Genomic DNA, 15,903 nt, shown 5'->3' on the forward strand with positions numbered 1-15,903 from the left:
ACATAAATAATATGCAATCTAACGAGTAGATTTTTAAAATATGTAAATATGATAATTTTTTAGTGGGACTTACTTTGTAGGCAAACTTTGTTCTATAATAATTTTTCTAAAGTTTGAAAAGTGTTTGGTTTGACGAAAATTGATTTTAGGAAAATATTTTAAGCATTTGTGGGTGTTTGGGGCGACTAAAAATGTAAGTCAATCCGGTTGATTGTAAAATAATTGCATTTATGACGAAAATTGATTTATGCTTTTATATTTTATAAAACTTTTTCCGCATCACCCAAAACTCATCAACAAAACTTCTACCCACCACTGTCAGCCACCCAATCACCACCCCTACTAATTAATGTCTCTAATCTCAAGTTGCCAACCACCGCTATTGCTAGACTCCGCCACCGCTAGTTGCGGGTCTTCACAACCATTGGTTGTCCGTCGGTTTTCTGTAGCATTTTCCTCAACACAACCAAATGCTTGAAAATATTTTCGGGAATATAATGTAACCAAATACTTGAAAATTTTTCACTTGAAATTAGTTTGTGGTCCAAAAATATTTTCTGTCAAACCAACCATAGCTAGAGTAAAAAAGAGAGGGTAAAATACAGTTAACACCCTTGAGATTTTAACTAATGCTAATTAAGTCCAAAACTTTTTAAATTTGACAAACTTAGTCCTAAACTCAACTTGGATCTTAAATCGTTACTTATTTTTCTCATCTCTCTCATTGTGATTTGGGACCAAGTTGATTAGTTTTGGATTTGGCTGACATTAGTCCAAACCTCCGCCACCATTGGTTGTCAATCGCCGGTTTTCCACATCATTTTCCTAAACACAATCAAATACTTGAAAATATTTTCATTTGAAATTATTTTTTGGTCCAAAAATATTTTGTCAAACCAAACATAACTAGAGTTAAAAAAAAGGGTAAGATATAGTTAATACCTTTGAGGTTTGAACTAATTCCAGCCTTTTTAAAAGTGACAAACTTGGTCATAAACCCAATTTGGAACCTAAACCGTTACTCATTTACCTCTTCTTAGACTTAAGGGCCGGTTTGGTTGTGTTGTTTAAACATCAATTTTCGTTGTTTAAACAACAGAACACGTATTTCTACAATATTTTTTCACCTATATGTATTTTCATAATATTTAAATAATATTACTAGAACAATGTTATCAAATAGTCACTTAAGTTGGTTGGTTCGAAACTCCCGTATTTAAAAAAGGAAAAGGAAAAGAAAGTGTTAAAAAGGTAGCGTCGTTCTGAAACGGCAGTCGTTTTGGGGAGAACAAAACAGTAGCGAAGAGGCAACAGAGTGAAGATTGGCGTTCAGATAAATCTGTGTGCGAGACAAAGAGTTAGACAGAGAGAGCAGTCAGTGTGGGGGAGTGTTAGATAACAAGAAAAAAAAATGGAGAAAAAGAGAGTGAGTTTGGAAGGAAAGAAGGTGATAATGGTACCGTACATGGAGGCACACGTACCAAAGTACCATGAGTGGATGCAACACCGGGCTCTCCTTCAAGCCACTGCCTCTGAGCCCCTCACCCTTCAACAGGAGTTCGAGATGCAGCTCACCTGGACCCAAGACCCTAACAGTTCTCTCTCTCTCTCTCTCTCCCCCTTTGTGTGTGTGTCATATTTGATCTTTCTGTGCACCGACTCAATTTTTTGATGAATGATTAAGGTTTTGGATATGGGTTTTCTAAATTTTTCAGCTGGGTTTGTTCAGTTTTGATTGTACATGCATATATGTATCTGCTTGTGGCACCAACTAATATTGGAGGTGGGTTTTGCAGAGCAGACTTTCATTGTATTGGATAGGGAGATGGTTGTTGGAGAGTTCATTCATGGAGATCCCCATGTTGAAGGTCAGTTAATCAATTACCCGTAGTTCGTTTGCTGAGAAAATTGCGGTCCGGAAAAAAATAAAAAAATCTGCAGGATACAAGGTCTTTTTAAATAAAGAGAATTAATTTAGCTTCCCATGTACAAATATAGTAAAATCCACTTGAACTCTATGTAGCTTGTTTCCATGATAGTCTCTATTAATCTATTATAAGGGATTGACAGCATGCCCTTTTCCAGCCATGGTCGGTGATGTGAACTTATACATGAACAACTTCGATGATCCCAATATGGCAGAGATTGAGATAATGATAGCTGAACCCAAAAGGTACACTTACCCTTACTTTTGGGGATAAACTTTCAAATGAGCTCTAGCTCTACTGTCACCTCCTCCACTTATAAGTTTTAGGTGGAGGCTGAGGTTGTGGGCTCAAGACCCATCAGGTGTGTGTAACTTACCAATTAACATAAGTTAACAAAAATTCTGATGATAAACAGATTTTCATTTAGTGGTGGAGGATTGTGTGATTGCCAAATGCCTCTTTTCATTATTTTTGATTTCATTTATATGCATATTAACACTGCTTTTGCTGGGATTTGGGTTTCATTCATTTTCCTTATTGTTTTTGCTTCATATTCAATTTTACAAAAGGGAAGCTGTGAATATAATATATGCATATAATGAATTGAGGAATGCAGCTAGTGGAGTGTGCTTATATACACGAACTTCATATAAATGTAGTTAGTGTGTGTGTTTTTCGTGATGAGCTTGGGGTTATGCATATGGATTTCATATGCATATGGTTATATGAACTTCATTCACACATCCTATTCTACTTATTACAGAAAAAAAGGGAGGGGTGGGGGGTAAATTACACCAACCTCCCTTGAGGTTTCAAGAAATGACACTGCCTTGAAACTATTGAAAAATAGTACACAACCCCTTGAGGTTTGTGATGAAGTTAATAGATAAGTCCTTTCACTCTGATGCCATTACTTACTTAAGCAGAATAGTTCAAAAAATGATTCCTACTCAAACTAACTTTACTCTGAACTATGATTAAATCTAACCCTTAAACTATTCTTACTCCTAGGATTCTCTCTCTTCTATTTCAACCCCACTATGCACTTAAAAAGTTGTTGGTTCAGTCTTAATTATAAGTGTGCATTTGGCATTAGCTTATTTAGCTTTTTGCTGAAAGTGTGTTAAAGCATACTTGTACCTTGAAAAAGTGAGAAAAAGGTTTTAAAAAGCTGTACATAAAAGCTAAAAGCTAAAAGCTAGCAAGTAAGCTGGACACAAACAGACATTAAGCTTAACTAGAATGAGAGCAATCTGGTAATTTTCAGATTTTCTGGAACTCGCTGTCTGTCATTGGCTGTAGGAAAGGACCATGAGTATTATTCAAAGTTTTGAGTCTTCTTTTTTTAATATTTGGTTTGTTTCCTTTGTTATTAAGATCCTAATCTTTGTAGTAATAGGTTATTTAAGTCTCCTAGTCTTTCGACCAGAAAAAGGTTTAGAAATAGCCTGTATAAAGTCTTTTTTGTAGTCAATAAGACTCATAGAGTTCTTGAATTTAATAAAATTCGAGCAATATATTTTAAGCTATGAGTGTGTGATTGCCTAGGGTTTATATTTCTTTGCTTTTAATTCTATTCATTGTTTTAACCCTAAGAAGCCATCAAATTTCTTCAAAATCCAATCTTTTTATTACCTAAGTCTAGCCCTACCTAAACCCTTAGACATCAAAGTGTATTCAAGAAACCTTCAAGATCTCATCAAGAACAGTGGTGATTCCTAAAGATTCTACATCAAAATTGGTAGCAGAGCCTATTAAGTCCTCTATCCTGTATCAGTTTGGTATCAAAGCCCACTTAAATGTTTGTATTGCGTCAGTTTGGTATTAGAGCAGGTTTTGCCATGATGTATCCTCACCATGGGAGATAATATACAAGTGGATTGACTTGCTAGAATGGTAGAACAGCTAAAGTGCCACAAAAGGAAGTTGGAAAGCCACAACAGGATGCTGACAAATCAGAATAACTTTCTAGGATGGTAGAACAGCTAGAGGAGCAAGTAGAAGACTCTAAATGGCAAGTTCAAGAGTCAGACAATATTCAAAAAATCCTAGACAGCTGGAAAACAAGCAAAAGAACCTAATGAGCTAGCTGAAGCGCCTAGACAACTTGAAGATGAGTCAAAACTAGTGATTTGAAAGTTTAATGGAGGAAAGTTTTGAAACTCTCGAATGCGGAAAAATAATTCGAAAAACCAGCTACTATTCAACTATTGTTGTGCCAAATACATCTTAGCAAGCCACACATTTTTTTCTATAACAAGCTAAAGCTAAAACAAAAGAAGATATCATCATGAAAGAAGAGATGAAAGAGATGGAGAAGCTTTTTCCAATACTTCAACATGTTCATAAAAAGTAAGGATGCGTCACTTGCAATGATGGTTCCCATTATTAAATTTGTAATTCCTAAAATGTTTAATCCCACTAGAGAAAAAGATGTTCCACTGTCATCATGATTTTAAGAAACAAAGAAAAGAAAGGAAACTCAATTCAGCCCTTTTATCACATGTCAAGGATGCTAGTGATTTTATAATTGGTTGCAATTATTGAAGGGCAAAATGGTGATTTCATTAATAAGGTAAAGGTAAGATAGAACCCTTACTTTAACCAAGGGCAAGTTTGTCCCCCCACCCCCTAAAAAAAAAAAAAATCTAATGTCCTGACAAAGTTAGGTCAAACATTGGTTTTAATGTTGAATGTCAGTTCTCTAATAGTTGGAGGGCGTGTTGTTTCTTAATTCCTCAAGGGAGGTTGGTGTGAGGACATTTTTATAGTCCTTAACTTCCCTTCAGTTATTATCACTATTTGTGTTAGAGATTTAATAATCATGATTGTAGTTATTATCTTGTCTTTGCAAGTCAAATTCTCAAGGTTTTAGAAACACAAATGTCATCCAAGTATATTTAGATCCAGTCTTATGATCATAGCAGATACAGCTATAGATGGGGAAGCAGAATTTGCCATATTAGCCTTTTGGGCCATTGGCTGGCTCCAAAATATCATCACTTCAAATTTGTGTTTTGGATTGACCCTTCTACATTAACCCAGACCAGATCATCAACTAGTGATTTAACAACTCAGCTACTTTAAAATATATTTGTCAATTAATCTGTGGCCAGTGCATTAGGATAGTCTGATTATTGACACTCCATTTTGAATGTTTTGACTGAAATGAATGCTATCCTTCATCTTGCTCAATTTTCTTTTGGATTGGCTGTGAACTTTATAAACTCCTTTACCTATTCAAAACAGGGGAAAAAGCTTAATTACTTTTCCTATACTATAATATTGTTCTCAAGCTTATATCTTATCATTTTGCTCTTGCTAGCATAGTCGTGGGAAAGGACTTGGAAAGGAGTCTGTCTTGTTAATGATGGCCTTTGCAGTTGAGAGCTTAGGGATACACATCTTCCGCGCTAAAATTGGGGAATCAAATGGAGCATCTCTTACCTTGTTCCGGAAATTGGTCTTTCTCTCTCTCTTTGAAGCATGCTTTTAATTTTATATCTACACATTCATGCAATGCTGGTCATTCGTTTGAACAAAATTTCCCTGGTTCTTGCCTACATATGAATTGGTAAACATGTATTTAGGGTTGATATCGGTTTGGTGTTGAGAGCATTTTTTGCACTGGACCAGAGCTGTTGGTTTTGCAATATTTGGGAACAACATTGAACTGTTGGGAAGGACAACCGGACCGGGATGACTGTACTTCAGTTGGTTCGAAAGAAGATAGTTTTCACTCATATCAACTGCCACCACTACCACTGAAATAGGGAAAAAAGAAAAAAGAAAAAAGAAAAAAAAACAAAAAGAGTCAAAACCTGAGCATGATACAAAATAGAGAGAGAGAGAGAGAGAGAGAGAGAGAGAGAGAGAGAGAGAGAGAGGAGGAGGGGGGGGGGGGGGGGGGGGTAAACCAAAGTCAGAGTAATGTATGTTACCTTGAGCCAAAGCTAACATCCCATAGAGAAGCAGAAGCCCAAGACCTATCATTACAATTCTCAAACCCCTGATTTCATACTTGAAGTAACGTCCATGTTGGCTTATTGTACTCTATTTAATATGAAATTTGTCTTTTTGTTCCTTTTTTTCCTTTGTTCACTACCGTGAACTCTTTGTGTTTCTCTTGCTTTTCTTTTATTAATAATATTCTCTTCTTACTTATCAAAAAAAAGAAAAAAAGAAATTGGGTTCATTGTACTCCCTTGACGTTCATATGAGAGTGAGAGAGAGAGGGGCTTAACATCCATGTTTGGGGGGGGGGGGGGGGGGAAGGGTTGTGATGCTAGGAGAAATTAGAAGTAAGATTAAGGTTTTGGAATGTTAATATATAAGGTCTATGCTGGCACCTGTGTGGGGGGTCAAACCAAGGACTCTTGATTAGGATACTGGTGACAGAACCACTGAAATATAGGAGAAGGTACTCATGAATGGGATATATTGTCTTCCCTCTCACTTTGTAGGGAGGATGCATATATCCCATGCATGAGATAATTATTGAGGATATAAGTGCTATGGTTATAAAATTACATATATTTCAGTTGGTGGTGGCATAAAGAATTACAGTAATGATACCAAAAACGGATTATTAGAACCAATACCCAAAAAAAGGCCAAAACCAAAAATTCTGATAGGTTTTTTTTTTTTTTTTTAAATTATTTTTTTTAAACACCCATATGTACTTACATGGTCTGCATTTTATCCCTCCTCACCCCCAACACTTTTCTTGTTTGTGTGCACGACAGATGACATTTTCATTTACGCTTTGTCCTTAACTAAACTCAATTGTGATTGGTGTAGGGATTCGAAGAGGCTTCTTATAGTGAAATCTTTAAAGAGGTAAGATTTTCGATCCTTACAAACACCAGTACACATAGCTGTGCAGTTGTGTAATTGCATTGGCTTATAAAGAAGTTAAATAGACTACAGCCAGATCATTTATATCACCAAGTGTTTATGCATGCATTTTTTTTCATTGGCTTATGAAGAAATAGAAGCTTCTTGATTCTTGATATTAATGTAAGGAAATATTCTTCCCCCAGCATCAACCTTGTAATGGTGCAGGCCTGGTAACAATGGAATTTCTACAAAGTTGAGCTTACAGATTATTTGGCTGCTTCAGCCCGTTTAGTATATAATTCTTAGTAATTTTATGACATGTTAGTTTGGTAAATAGTTCAGGATCCTGTTATCTAATGGGTTGGATCTATCTAATCAGATGAAATCAGCTTAATTGGATTATTTTGGCATTTAATTTTTATCAAATTATACATCTAGATGAAGAGGAAAACTATTAAGGAAAATTCTACGGGAAAACAAATTGTCCAAACTGGTTGATTGACAGTTACCGGGAAAGTTGTCAAATATTGAACTGGATCTATGTGGTTAGTTATGTTCTTTTCATTGTTCTAATGGGGAATAAAACTTCTATAATTATGAACAGGTTGAGTTGTAAGTTTTTGCTGAACTAGTTGCCTTATTTTTCATAACCATCCAAGATAGCAAAATTTTACATTGGCGGAATATAGCTTCAACTGTCCTCTTCATAATCCTGCCACTTAGCGTATATTGTTCCTTATTTGACAGGTGACTTTGGAGTTACAAGTAACAAAGCCCAAGCATGAGGAGCTCCTGCATTTGCTGGGTAATGTAGTTACTCATGCATAACTTTATCTGTGTAGACCAAGCAAGTATATTGGATTAACTATGGTTTTAGGATGTCATCTCATGAGACGGAAGTTCACTTGAATGTAGGGGTTATGAACTAAAGAAGAAAGATATTTTGATAGATTATTTTTGCTAGATTTGTAATTCCTGATCTTTTGGCCCTTTCATTCTTTTTTGTATAGACCAAGTAAGTTTATTGGATAAACTGAGCTTGTAAAAATCTTTGCAAAATGTGGAACATCCATGGATAAGAATATTTGCAAGTAGTTGATGGTGTGATGTAGTAGAATGGAGCTAGTTACATTAAAGTAGACGTCACTGAAAATTCTTATAGCTGCAGAGTCTACATTAATGATCATGTGAAAACATGTAATGTTGGTAAGCATATTCATAGCAAAATTAAAGTTTTGAAGGAGGCAAACTTGAGGACAGCGAAAGAAAATCTAGAATACCTACCGATTGAATGTTGGGGCCTGATGTTGGATGCATCTGAGGGATATTGTTTATAACTGAACTTCCAGCTTGCCAGACGTGATTAACAGTTGTTCCATTGTTTAGTGGGCCCACAACACCAAAAATAGTCATTTCATTTTTGGCATATGTTGCTGAGATGTTTGAAACCCGAAAGCAAAGAGCTGCTTGTTTCATTGAAGGGTTGTAACTGGTTATTGGTGTTGTATAAGCTGTCATAGTCCCATTAGCATTGAGAAAAGCAACAACAGCCTGCGATCCAATCATGCTTGTTCCAGTTGGATTGATTGCCCATGCAATCCATCCTGTAGAAGTTTGAGTTGCTCTGTAAGCAATCTGAATGCTTTTGGTGGATGGAATGTAGTTCCAGTGCATATGGCTCTGTAATACTGGAAGGTCAATGCAGGAATTGAATACTTGGTTAGTTGAAAAGGTGTTGTTAGTTTTTAGACCCTTTAAACAATTGATTAAACCTAGGTAATTAGCCAAGTTGTTACTTAGTTCAATTAAACAAGTCTAGGTTATCACAATATAAAAGATCAAATCATGCAAAGCAGCGGAAAATAAATAACGCAACGATATGATAACCCAGGAAAACCAAACCGGTAAAAAATTTAGGGAGGATTTAATCTAGCTATCCTCAAGGTAAAAAGCAAATCCACTAGAAAGAATCGAAGTTCATACAATAAGACTTACAAGCTCCCACGCTCGACTTCTTATTACTACCAACTAGTAGAACTTATTGACACGACCACGTGCAAGCTCTGAATCCACGGACTCCTTCTTTCTTTGGCCTTTGCAGAACACAAACACCCCCGTTTGTGACTTTGAGATCCCACTCAAAGGTTTTGCAACACAAACTCTCCTGTTTGTCACTCCAAGACCACCCTTGAAGGTTTAGATCATCAACACCTTTGATGACTAGAGAAGGCAGCAACTTCTACAATACCGAATCTTGAGATTCTTCAAGGAATAATAACGGTAGAAGACATAAGAGAGTTTTTTAGAAACAAAACCCTAAATACAAAAGAGGCACATTTTTTTCTCTCTGAAAAGTTACATAAAAATGTGCTTAGGGTTTCCTTTATATACTGGGAGAAGTAGATTAGAAACCCTAATCCTAAATGGGCTTGAACTGCTGTTTGAGCTTAATTAAAATTCTGCAGATATGACTTTCGATCGATCGAGCCTATCTTTTGATCGATCGAACCAGACAGATTATGAAATCTTCTTCCTGCAGCTTGTTTGAATCATCTTGAGCATTGTCTAATAATACCTATAGACTCTAAGATCTATATCTAGACAAGTTTGTATTCACGATTTGCCAATTGTTCTAAACATTTAGAACCTAACAAACTCCCCCTTTGGCAATTCGTGACAAAACTTTCATACAAAATGAAATGCTCAAATACAAGAACAACCCAATACAATAAAATGCCTAATTACATCACAAATCCCAATCTATGACTCCTAACCTAGAAGTTGCAAGAAGAGGTAGAAGGTCTTGATCAGAATGCAACTGTCTTTCCTGAAACACTCAACAAACACATCACCACATGTGTGGAAAGAAAGACATATAAACAATAATATGAAATAGAATATAAAAAAGAAAAGTGAATTCTAACTCCCCCCCTAAGTTAGATATATCAAAAAGTTTTTATATTCTCCCCCTAAACAAAACAAACAGGTCATCTATGTCTCCCCCTTTTTGTCACGTATTGACAAAGTCTACCTAATCAGAAGGTAGACAGAAAACATACGCAACAGAGTAAGAGAAAATAGAGACAACTCCCCCTATGAAGAGCAACAACTCCCCCTAAGAACCACAAAGGTTACAAAAAATTTCTCCCCTTATAAAAATAGGAAAAACAAAACAAGTTTTGGGAAAAACAGTTTTGGGGAAAAATAAAGGGGTTAGGGATAAAAAAAGACACAAACCAAGTTTAAAAAAACTAAGTTGAGGATACACATGAAGAAAAATATTCTCTCTTTCAATAAAATGCAAACATGGCACTATGTGACCCATAAACAGTTGCATGAGTAGAGAAAATATTTGCACATTGATTATCCATCATATCTCTTAAGAAAAATATTTTCTACAATTCACACATAAAAATAGCATATACTAGAAAGTACATAACTCAAAAATTAATCAATCAATTTTTAAATCAAGTTGAGTACCCAATGTAGCAAAGTGTATATATGCTATGTGTGAAAACAATGAGAGAGATGACTGCAAAACTGCAAGATGGATACAAAAAAAAAATCAATGCAATTCATGTGAATCCTAAACATAAATGATGCATGAAAAAAAATTTGGTCAAATGCTTAAAAACTGAAAATTCTTCACTCCTCAAAGCACATTGTTTTATAAAAAAAATGTATGAGTATGAGACGAAAAGTTTTTCAAAAACACTTGAATTCAACCCAGATCTTCCAAAATCAAGATTTTCAATTAATTTGTCCTCAAAACTCAAACATTAAACACATTTTGCATTAAAATCAAGGAACTTTTAATCTTGGATGGCCACAATAAGATCACACACAATATAATGTACTAAGTTTAACAAAGAGTAACTTGTTTAGTGTGTGCAATTAGCAAAAACTTGAGATACATGTGAGGTGATATGTGAATAGCAATCAATCACAAAATCTACAAAATTCATCACATAGAATTTAAAAGAGACTATCACCTAAAGAGTTACATCATATAACTTCCACATCTCCTAGAAAACAAGCTTGCAACCATATAAATTTCTTGATTTTATGCCTCATAATATACACACCAATTTTAATTATGTGATTTTGGCATCAAGCCTAATAGTACATACCAATTTTAAGCATTAAGCAATTAAACCGAGGCTACACCTTATGTTTTTTTTGTGCATGTGCTACACTTTCTTGAGTACAAAATCTTATGATATGCACTAAGGTGTTCATGATTGGTTAGTGAACAGTGGTGAGATGGTTATTTATGTCTTTCTCAAAAGGTTCAAGTCCGACAGTCAAAAAACATGTGACTTCAAGATCAAGACAAAGTGATCAAAACCATAAACATTTTTCCCACACAACATGCACTATAAAGTTTCAACTAGTCAAGTGCAATAAATAAGCTCATCAAAGCTAAACAAGGTACATAAACTTGTTATGTAAAAATAAAATGGCCAATCCTTGATTATAAATCCAAGATGTGAAATACAAAACACAAAAATCATTTTGCTTTTAAAAAATTTATGACCAAAAACAAAAAAACACACATTATGCTAAATGAACAATACAAATGCAATGCATGTCAGTGCTTAACTAAGTTATAGAGGGTACACAAACAATAAATATCAATTTCTTAATTAACCCTTGAGTACATGTACAAACTAGTACATACTCACACAAAAACAAAAAAAAGCTTAGTACTTATTTAACACATACTATTCAAGTTTCTCCACAATGTCAAGCATGTTCTAAATTAAGAGAGAGATATCATAATTCATGTAATCCTCAAGAAAAATAAAACAAGACTCAAAATAAAATATTTTTGTCTTTTTGAAATTTTTTCAATGTTTTTGGATTTTTTTTTTTTTTTTTTTATAAAAAAAAAACTAAAAAACAAAACAACAAAAACAAAACATGTCCACAAACAATTGAAAGAATTAAATCAAGGACAAATCAGCAACACTCACCTTAGAGAATTTTTTCTCACCCATATAGCACGAGTCTTCGGCTTTGTAGGTGAAGATCTATGTGAAGCAGAGTGTATTTGAGGAATTACACCAATCTTCTGAGAGAGACTGAAATCCTGCAAATTCCTTTCACAAGCCAACAAACTCAAATTTTTCAAAAGAATATGAAACAATTTATATGAACTTATGGCAGGAGAAATATCATCACAAATTCTAGACTGAAACATAGAATGCTTAAATTTCAGTTTATGACAATTAGGACGAATGTGACTATGGACACCACAAAAGTGGCAAACAGGAACAAATTTAGGAACATCAGTATTCCTAACAACAAATCTAGTCTCAGATTTTGGTTTTTGCCTCAACAAAGAGCAATTTGGTCTAATATGACCAACAACACCACAAAGGTGACAAGTAGGCACAAAAATAGAATTATTGTGCTCTCTAACAGTAGGTTTAGACTTAGGTTTAAAAACATCAGCGTCAACATCAGAACTTTTACCTTTGTCTAACCTAGCAAAATAAGCCTCTTCTTAGGGGTGTGTCGGTTCGGTTTCGGTCGGTTTTCTAAGTGTTGGCCAACCGAAACCGAAATTTTCGGTTTGTGAAATTCTCAACCGAAACCGACTGAAATAATTGGAAATCCGTCGGTTTCGGTTGGATTTCGGTTTCGGTCGGTTTTTCGGTTTCCTCATCATTTATTTTCTAAGAAAGCAAACAAAGAAAAAAAATTAACAAACCCAGAAAGTAGAAACCCAGAAAATATTAACAAACCCAAAAAAAATAAACAAACCCAGAAAAAATTAACAAACCCAGAAAATCCCTTTGCTTTCCCACGTTTTCTCACCACCCAAACACCAACAAACACCAAGCACCAAGCAAAGTAGCAAACACAAAACCCAAAAAAAAAAAAAGAGAGAGAACGGCGAAGAAGCGTACCTGTGAAACCAAACTCACAACCTTCTACCTTGAAACCCAGAAATCACGAAGAACAAAACCCAAACCACGAAGAACAAAACCCAAACACCCAGAAACCTTGAAACCCAAACACGAAGAACAAAACCCAAACCACGAACCCAGAAACCTTGAAACCTAAACAAAAACCCACAAAGAACAAAACCCAAACCACGAAGACAGAAAAATCAAACCAGAGAGGCGGCGACAGCGAAGGAGGCGGTGGCGATTGAACCCAGGTGGCGAAGATTCCAGGCAGCGGCGACAACGGGGTTTGTTGATGTTTTCTCTCTGGATCTTTGGGTGGGTTTCTTGATTCTTGTTCTTGATTCTCTCTGAATGTTGTTCTTGGTGTGGGTTTTTCATTTCTTGCTTCTTGATGTTCTCTCTTGATGTTGAAAACGGAAGTCAGAGAGAACAAAACCCAAACGTGAGAGACAAATGCTGAAAATAGGATTAATAGGGTTATAAAGCAAACCCCAAAACGACGTAGTTTTGGTAATAAGGAGAGGAAAAATAAAAAGGCATTACTAAGGGTCGAACCTGGGCTGACTGGAGACAAGCACGTGTCCTTGCCGCTAGGATACCAAGTACTTTGTTAAAATATTTTGTACAAATTATTATTTAATATATTTCGGTTCGGTTTGGTCGGTTCGGCCTATTAGAAATTGCAACCGAAAACCGAACCGAAATTTCGGTTTTTTATATGATAAAACCGAAACCGAACCGAACCGAAACTGAACCGAAATTTTTACATCGGTTCGGTCGGTTTGAAGCGGTTTTTTCGGTTCGTCGGTTTTTTGCACACCCCTACCTCTTCTTTATTATTCCTCTTAAAAGGAGGGATATAAACTTTTTCAGCTTTAGGCTTAAGAGAAACAGAAACACTTTTGTTATCAACAGCAGACTTGGTACAAGTCAAATTTTCAATTTTAGCTTTAGATTCAACTAACTCTTGTTCCAAGCTTTTCATCTTCTCATCTTGAGAGGAAATTTGATTTCTCAAAAATTCATTCTTTTTATTAGATTCCTCTAATCTAACAATCAATTCCTCTTTTTCAAGATTAGTCAATTTTAACTCTTCCTTAAATTTCTTAGCAATTTTAATAGATTTCAATAATTCCTTACGAAAAGTTTCACAGGCATCAATAAATCAACAGAAGCATGAGCAAAAACATCATTAGAAAGACACTTCAAATTATCCATGACAACAGGGGGTCAAGGATCAGCTCTTAGATCAAAAGATCTAAAACAAAAGAGCAACCCGCTCTGATACCACTTGTTAGTTTTTAGACCCCTTAAACAATTGAGTAAACCTAGGTAATTAGCCAAGTTGTTACTTAGTCCAATTAAACAAGTCTAGGTTATCACAATATAAAAGATCAAATCATGCAAAACAGCGGAAAATAAATAACGCAACGATATGATAACCCAGGAAAACCAAACCGGTAAAAAACCTGGGGAGGATTTAACCTAACTATCCTCAAGGTAAAAAGCAAATCCACTAGAAAGAATTGAAATTTATACAATAAGACTTACAAGCCCCCACGCTCGACTTCTTATTGCTATCAACCAATAGAACTTACTGACACGACCACGTGCAAGCTCTGAATCCACGAACTCCTTCTTTCTTTGGCCTTTGCAAAACACAAACACCCCCGTTTGTGACTTTGAGATCCCACTCAAAGGTTTTGCAACACAAACTCTCCTGTTTGTCACTCCAAGACCACCCTTGAAGGTTTAGATCATCAACACCTTTGATGACTAGAGAAGACAGCAACTTCTACAATACCGGATCTTGAGATTTTTCAAGGAATAATAACGATAGAAGACATAAGAGAGATTTTTAGGAACAAAACCCTAAGTACAAAAGAGGCACACTCTTTTCTCTTTGAAAAGCCACATAAAAACGTGCTTAGGGTTTCCTTTATATACTGGGAGAAGTAGATTAGAAACCCTAATCCTAAATGGGCTTGAACTGCTGTTTGGGCTTAATTAAAATTCTGCAGATACGACTTTCGATCGATCGAACCAGACAGATTATGAAATCTTCTTCCTGCAGCTTGTATGTTCTTGAATCTTGACTTGAATCATCTTGAGCATTGTCTAATAATACCTATAGACTCTAAGATCTATATCTAGACAAGTTTGTGTTCACGATTTGCCAATTGTTCTAAACATTTAGAACTTAACAGGTGTAGTTTGAGCAGAGGAAATGTAGACTAGAGAGATGAGAATGCAAATTATTAGGATGGGTGTTGAGGTCAATGCCATGGGATACTGATGAATATCTAGGAGCTTAGGATTACAATGATTTTCTGCTGGGGAAGAGGGTTTGAGGATTTGGAGTAAACTGTTGGGTCAAATAAGCTTTATTGCTGAAATATTTTCCAAAGAGCTTGAATGGAAACAAGAAATTTTTATCAAATTTAGACAAGCATTCGATCCTTGATTTTGTAAAAGCTAGCGGCTGTTTTGATAAAAGCGTAAAAGGGTTTTTCTCCTTTTTAATAGAAGTGTTTAGTGAAGTGTAAAATATGGTTGGGGTGTGAACTTCTGTGAATTTTTGCAATCTCAGTGTGAACTTAATGAATTGAAGTAGAATAGTCATGAGAGTTGTCTTCATTATAGCATCATGAATTCTTCATTGACATTTCTCCTATGTTGTAACTGCATTTTTCCAACCCAACACCAATTCAACAACAAAGCCTAGTCCTAAATGTGGGCATAATTGTTTCATAAACCGACAAGGGATTAATGGCAACTTATAGGTGAAATGAAATACAAGTTTTTTGCTTTTGACAGAGTCTTTTTGAAACGTCGGAGTGGCATTTATTTATATATAAATCTTTAGACTTTGTTCTTCACAAGAACAACATGTGCTAGGTGCGTGTCTATGAAGCCAAAACAAAAAGAAAAGATAAGAATACAGAACGTTAAGTAATAGAAAGCTAGTGAGACAACCTTTTAATAATTAAAAAAAAAAAAAAAGTCTTGCGGAGTAGAACGGAGGTAACTTTTATAGTGGTAGACTGAAATCAAATGTGCAGGTAACTAAACTTCTTAATTGCACTGTGCTCCAACTCCATCATCCATGGTTATTAAATTCGAGGGATCAATTTGACTAGTTGGACCAGTAAATTTTGATGATTCAAATCTTATATCGGCTGTTTAAGCCTATGAGCCGATTAAACCTAGTCACACGC

General features: G+C 35.4%; 2 protein-coding genes across 3 annotated transcripts; one reads left to right on the plus strand and one right to left on the minus strand.

Moving 5' to 3' along the window:
- Positions 1–1,302: 1,302 nt before the first annotated feature.
- On the plus strand, positions 1,303–7,861 carry LOC126695214 (uncharacterized). Of its 2 annotated transcripts, none has more exons than XM_050391881.1 (6): positions 1,303–1,595; positions 1,797–1,868; positions 2,071–2,173; positions 5,259–5,391; positions 6,729–6,767; positions 7,515–7,861. In XM_050391881.1, the coding sequence occupies exons 1-6, from the start codon at positions 1,412–1,414 to the stop codon at positions 7,593–7,595; spliced, it is 612 nt and encodes a 203-aa protein (XP_050247838.1). In that variant the 5' UTR covers positions 1,303–1,411; the 3' UTR covers positions 7,596–7,861. The 2 variants fall into 2 exon arrangements, with proteins under 2 accessions (XP_050247838.1, XP_050247839.1); XM_050391882.1 differs by having other exon boundaries at positions 1,309–1,595; positions 2,086–2,173.
- Positions 7,862–7,994: 133 nt separating this feature from the next.
- LOC126696151 (cytochrome b561 and DOMON domain-containing protein At5g47530-like) lies at positions 7,995–9,824 on the minus strand. The gene is made up of 2 exons (XM_050392935.1): positions 9,816–9,824; positions 7,995–8,519 (listed from the first exon to the last, which is right to left on the minus strand). The coding sequence occupies exons 1-2, from the start codon at positions 9,822–9,824 to the stop codon at positions 7,995–7,997; spliced, it is 534 nt and encodes a 177-aa protein (XP_050248892.1).
- Positions 9,825–15,903: the final 6,079 nt, after the last annotated feature.

The sequence above is a fragment of the Quercus robur genome, chromosome 8, assembly GCF_932294415.1.
Source record: "Quercus robur chromosome 8, dhQueRobu3.1, whole genome shotgun sequence".
Taxonomy (NCBI): domain Eukaryota; kingdom Viridiplantae; phylum Streptophyta; class Magnoliopsida; order Fagales; family Fagaceae; genus Quercus; species Quercus robur.

Bases quoted from the DNA above. Each gene is read 5' to 3' on its own strand.
- LOC126695214 (XM_050391881.1), top strand. From the start codon at position 1,412: ATGGAGAAAAAGAGAGTGAGTTTGGAAGGAAAGAAGGTGATAATGGTA. The intron at 1,869-2,070 runs GTCAGTTAATCA...AGGGATTGACAG, and splicing joins TGGAGATCCCCATGTTGAAG to CATGCCCTTTTCCAGCCATG. The intron at 6,768-7,514 runs GTAAGATTTTCG...CTTATTTGACAG, and splicing joins ATAGTGAAATCTTTAAAGAG to GTGACTTTGGAGTTACAAGT.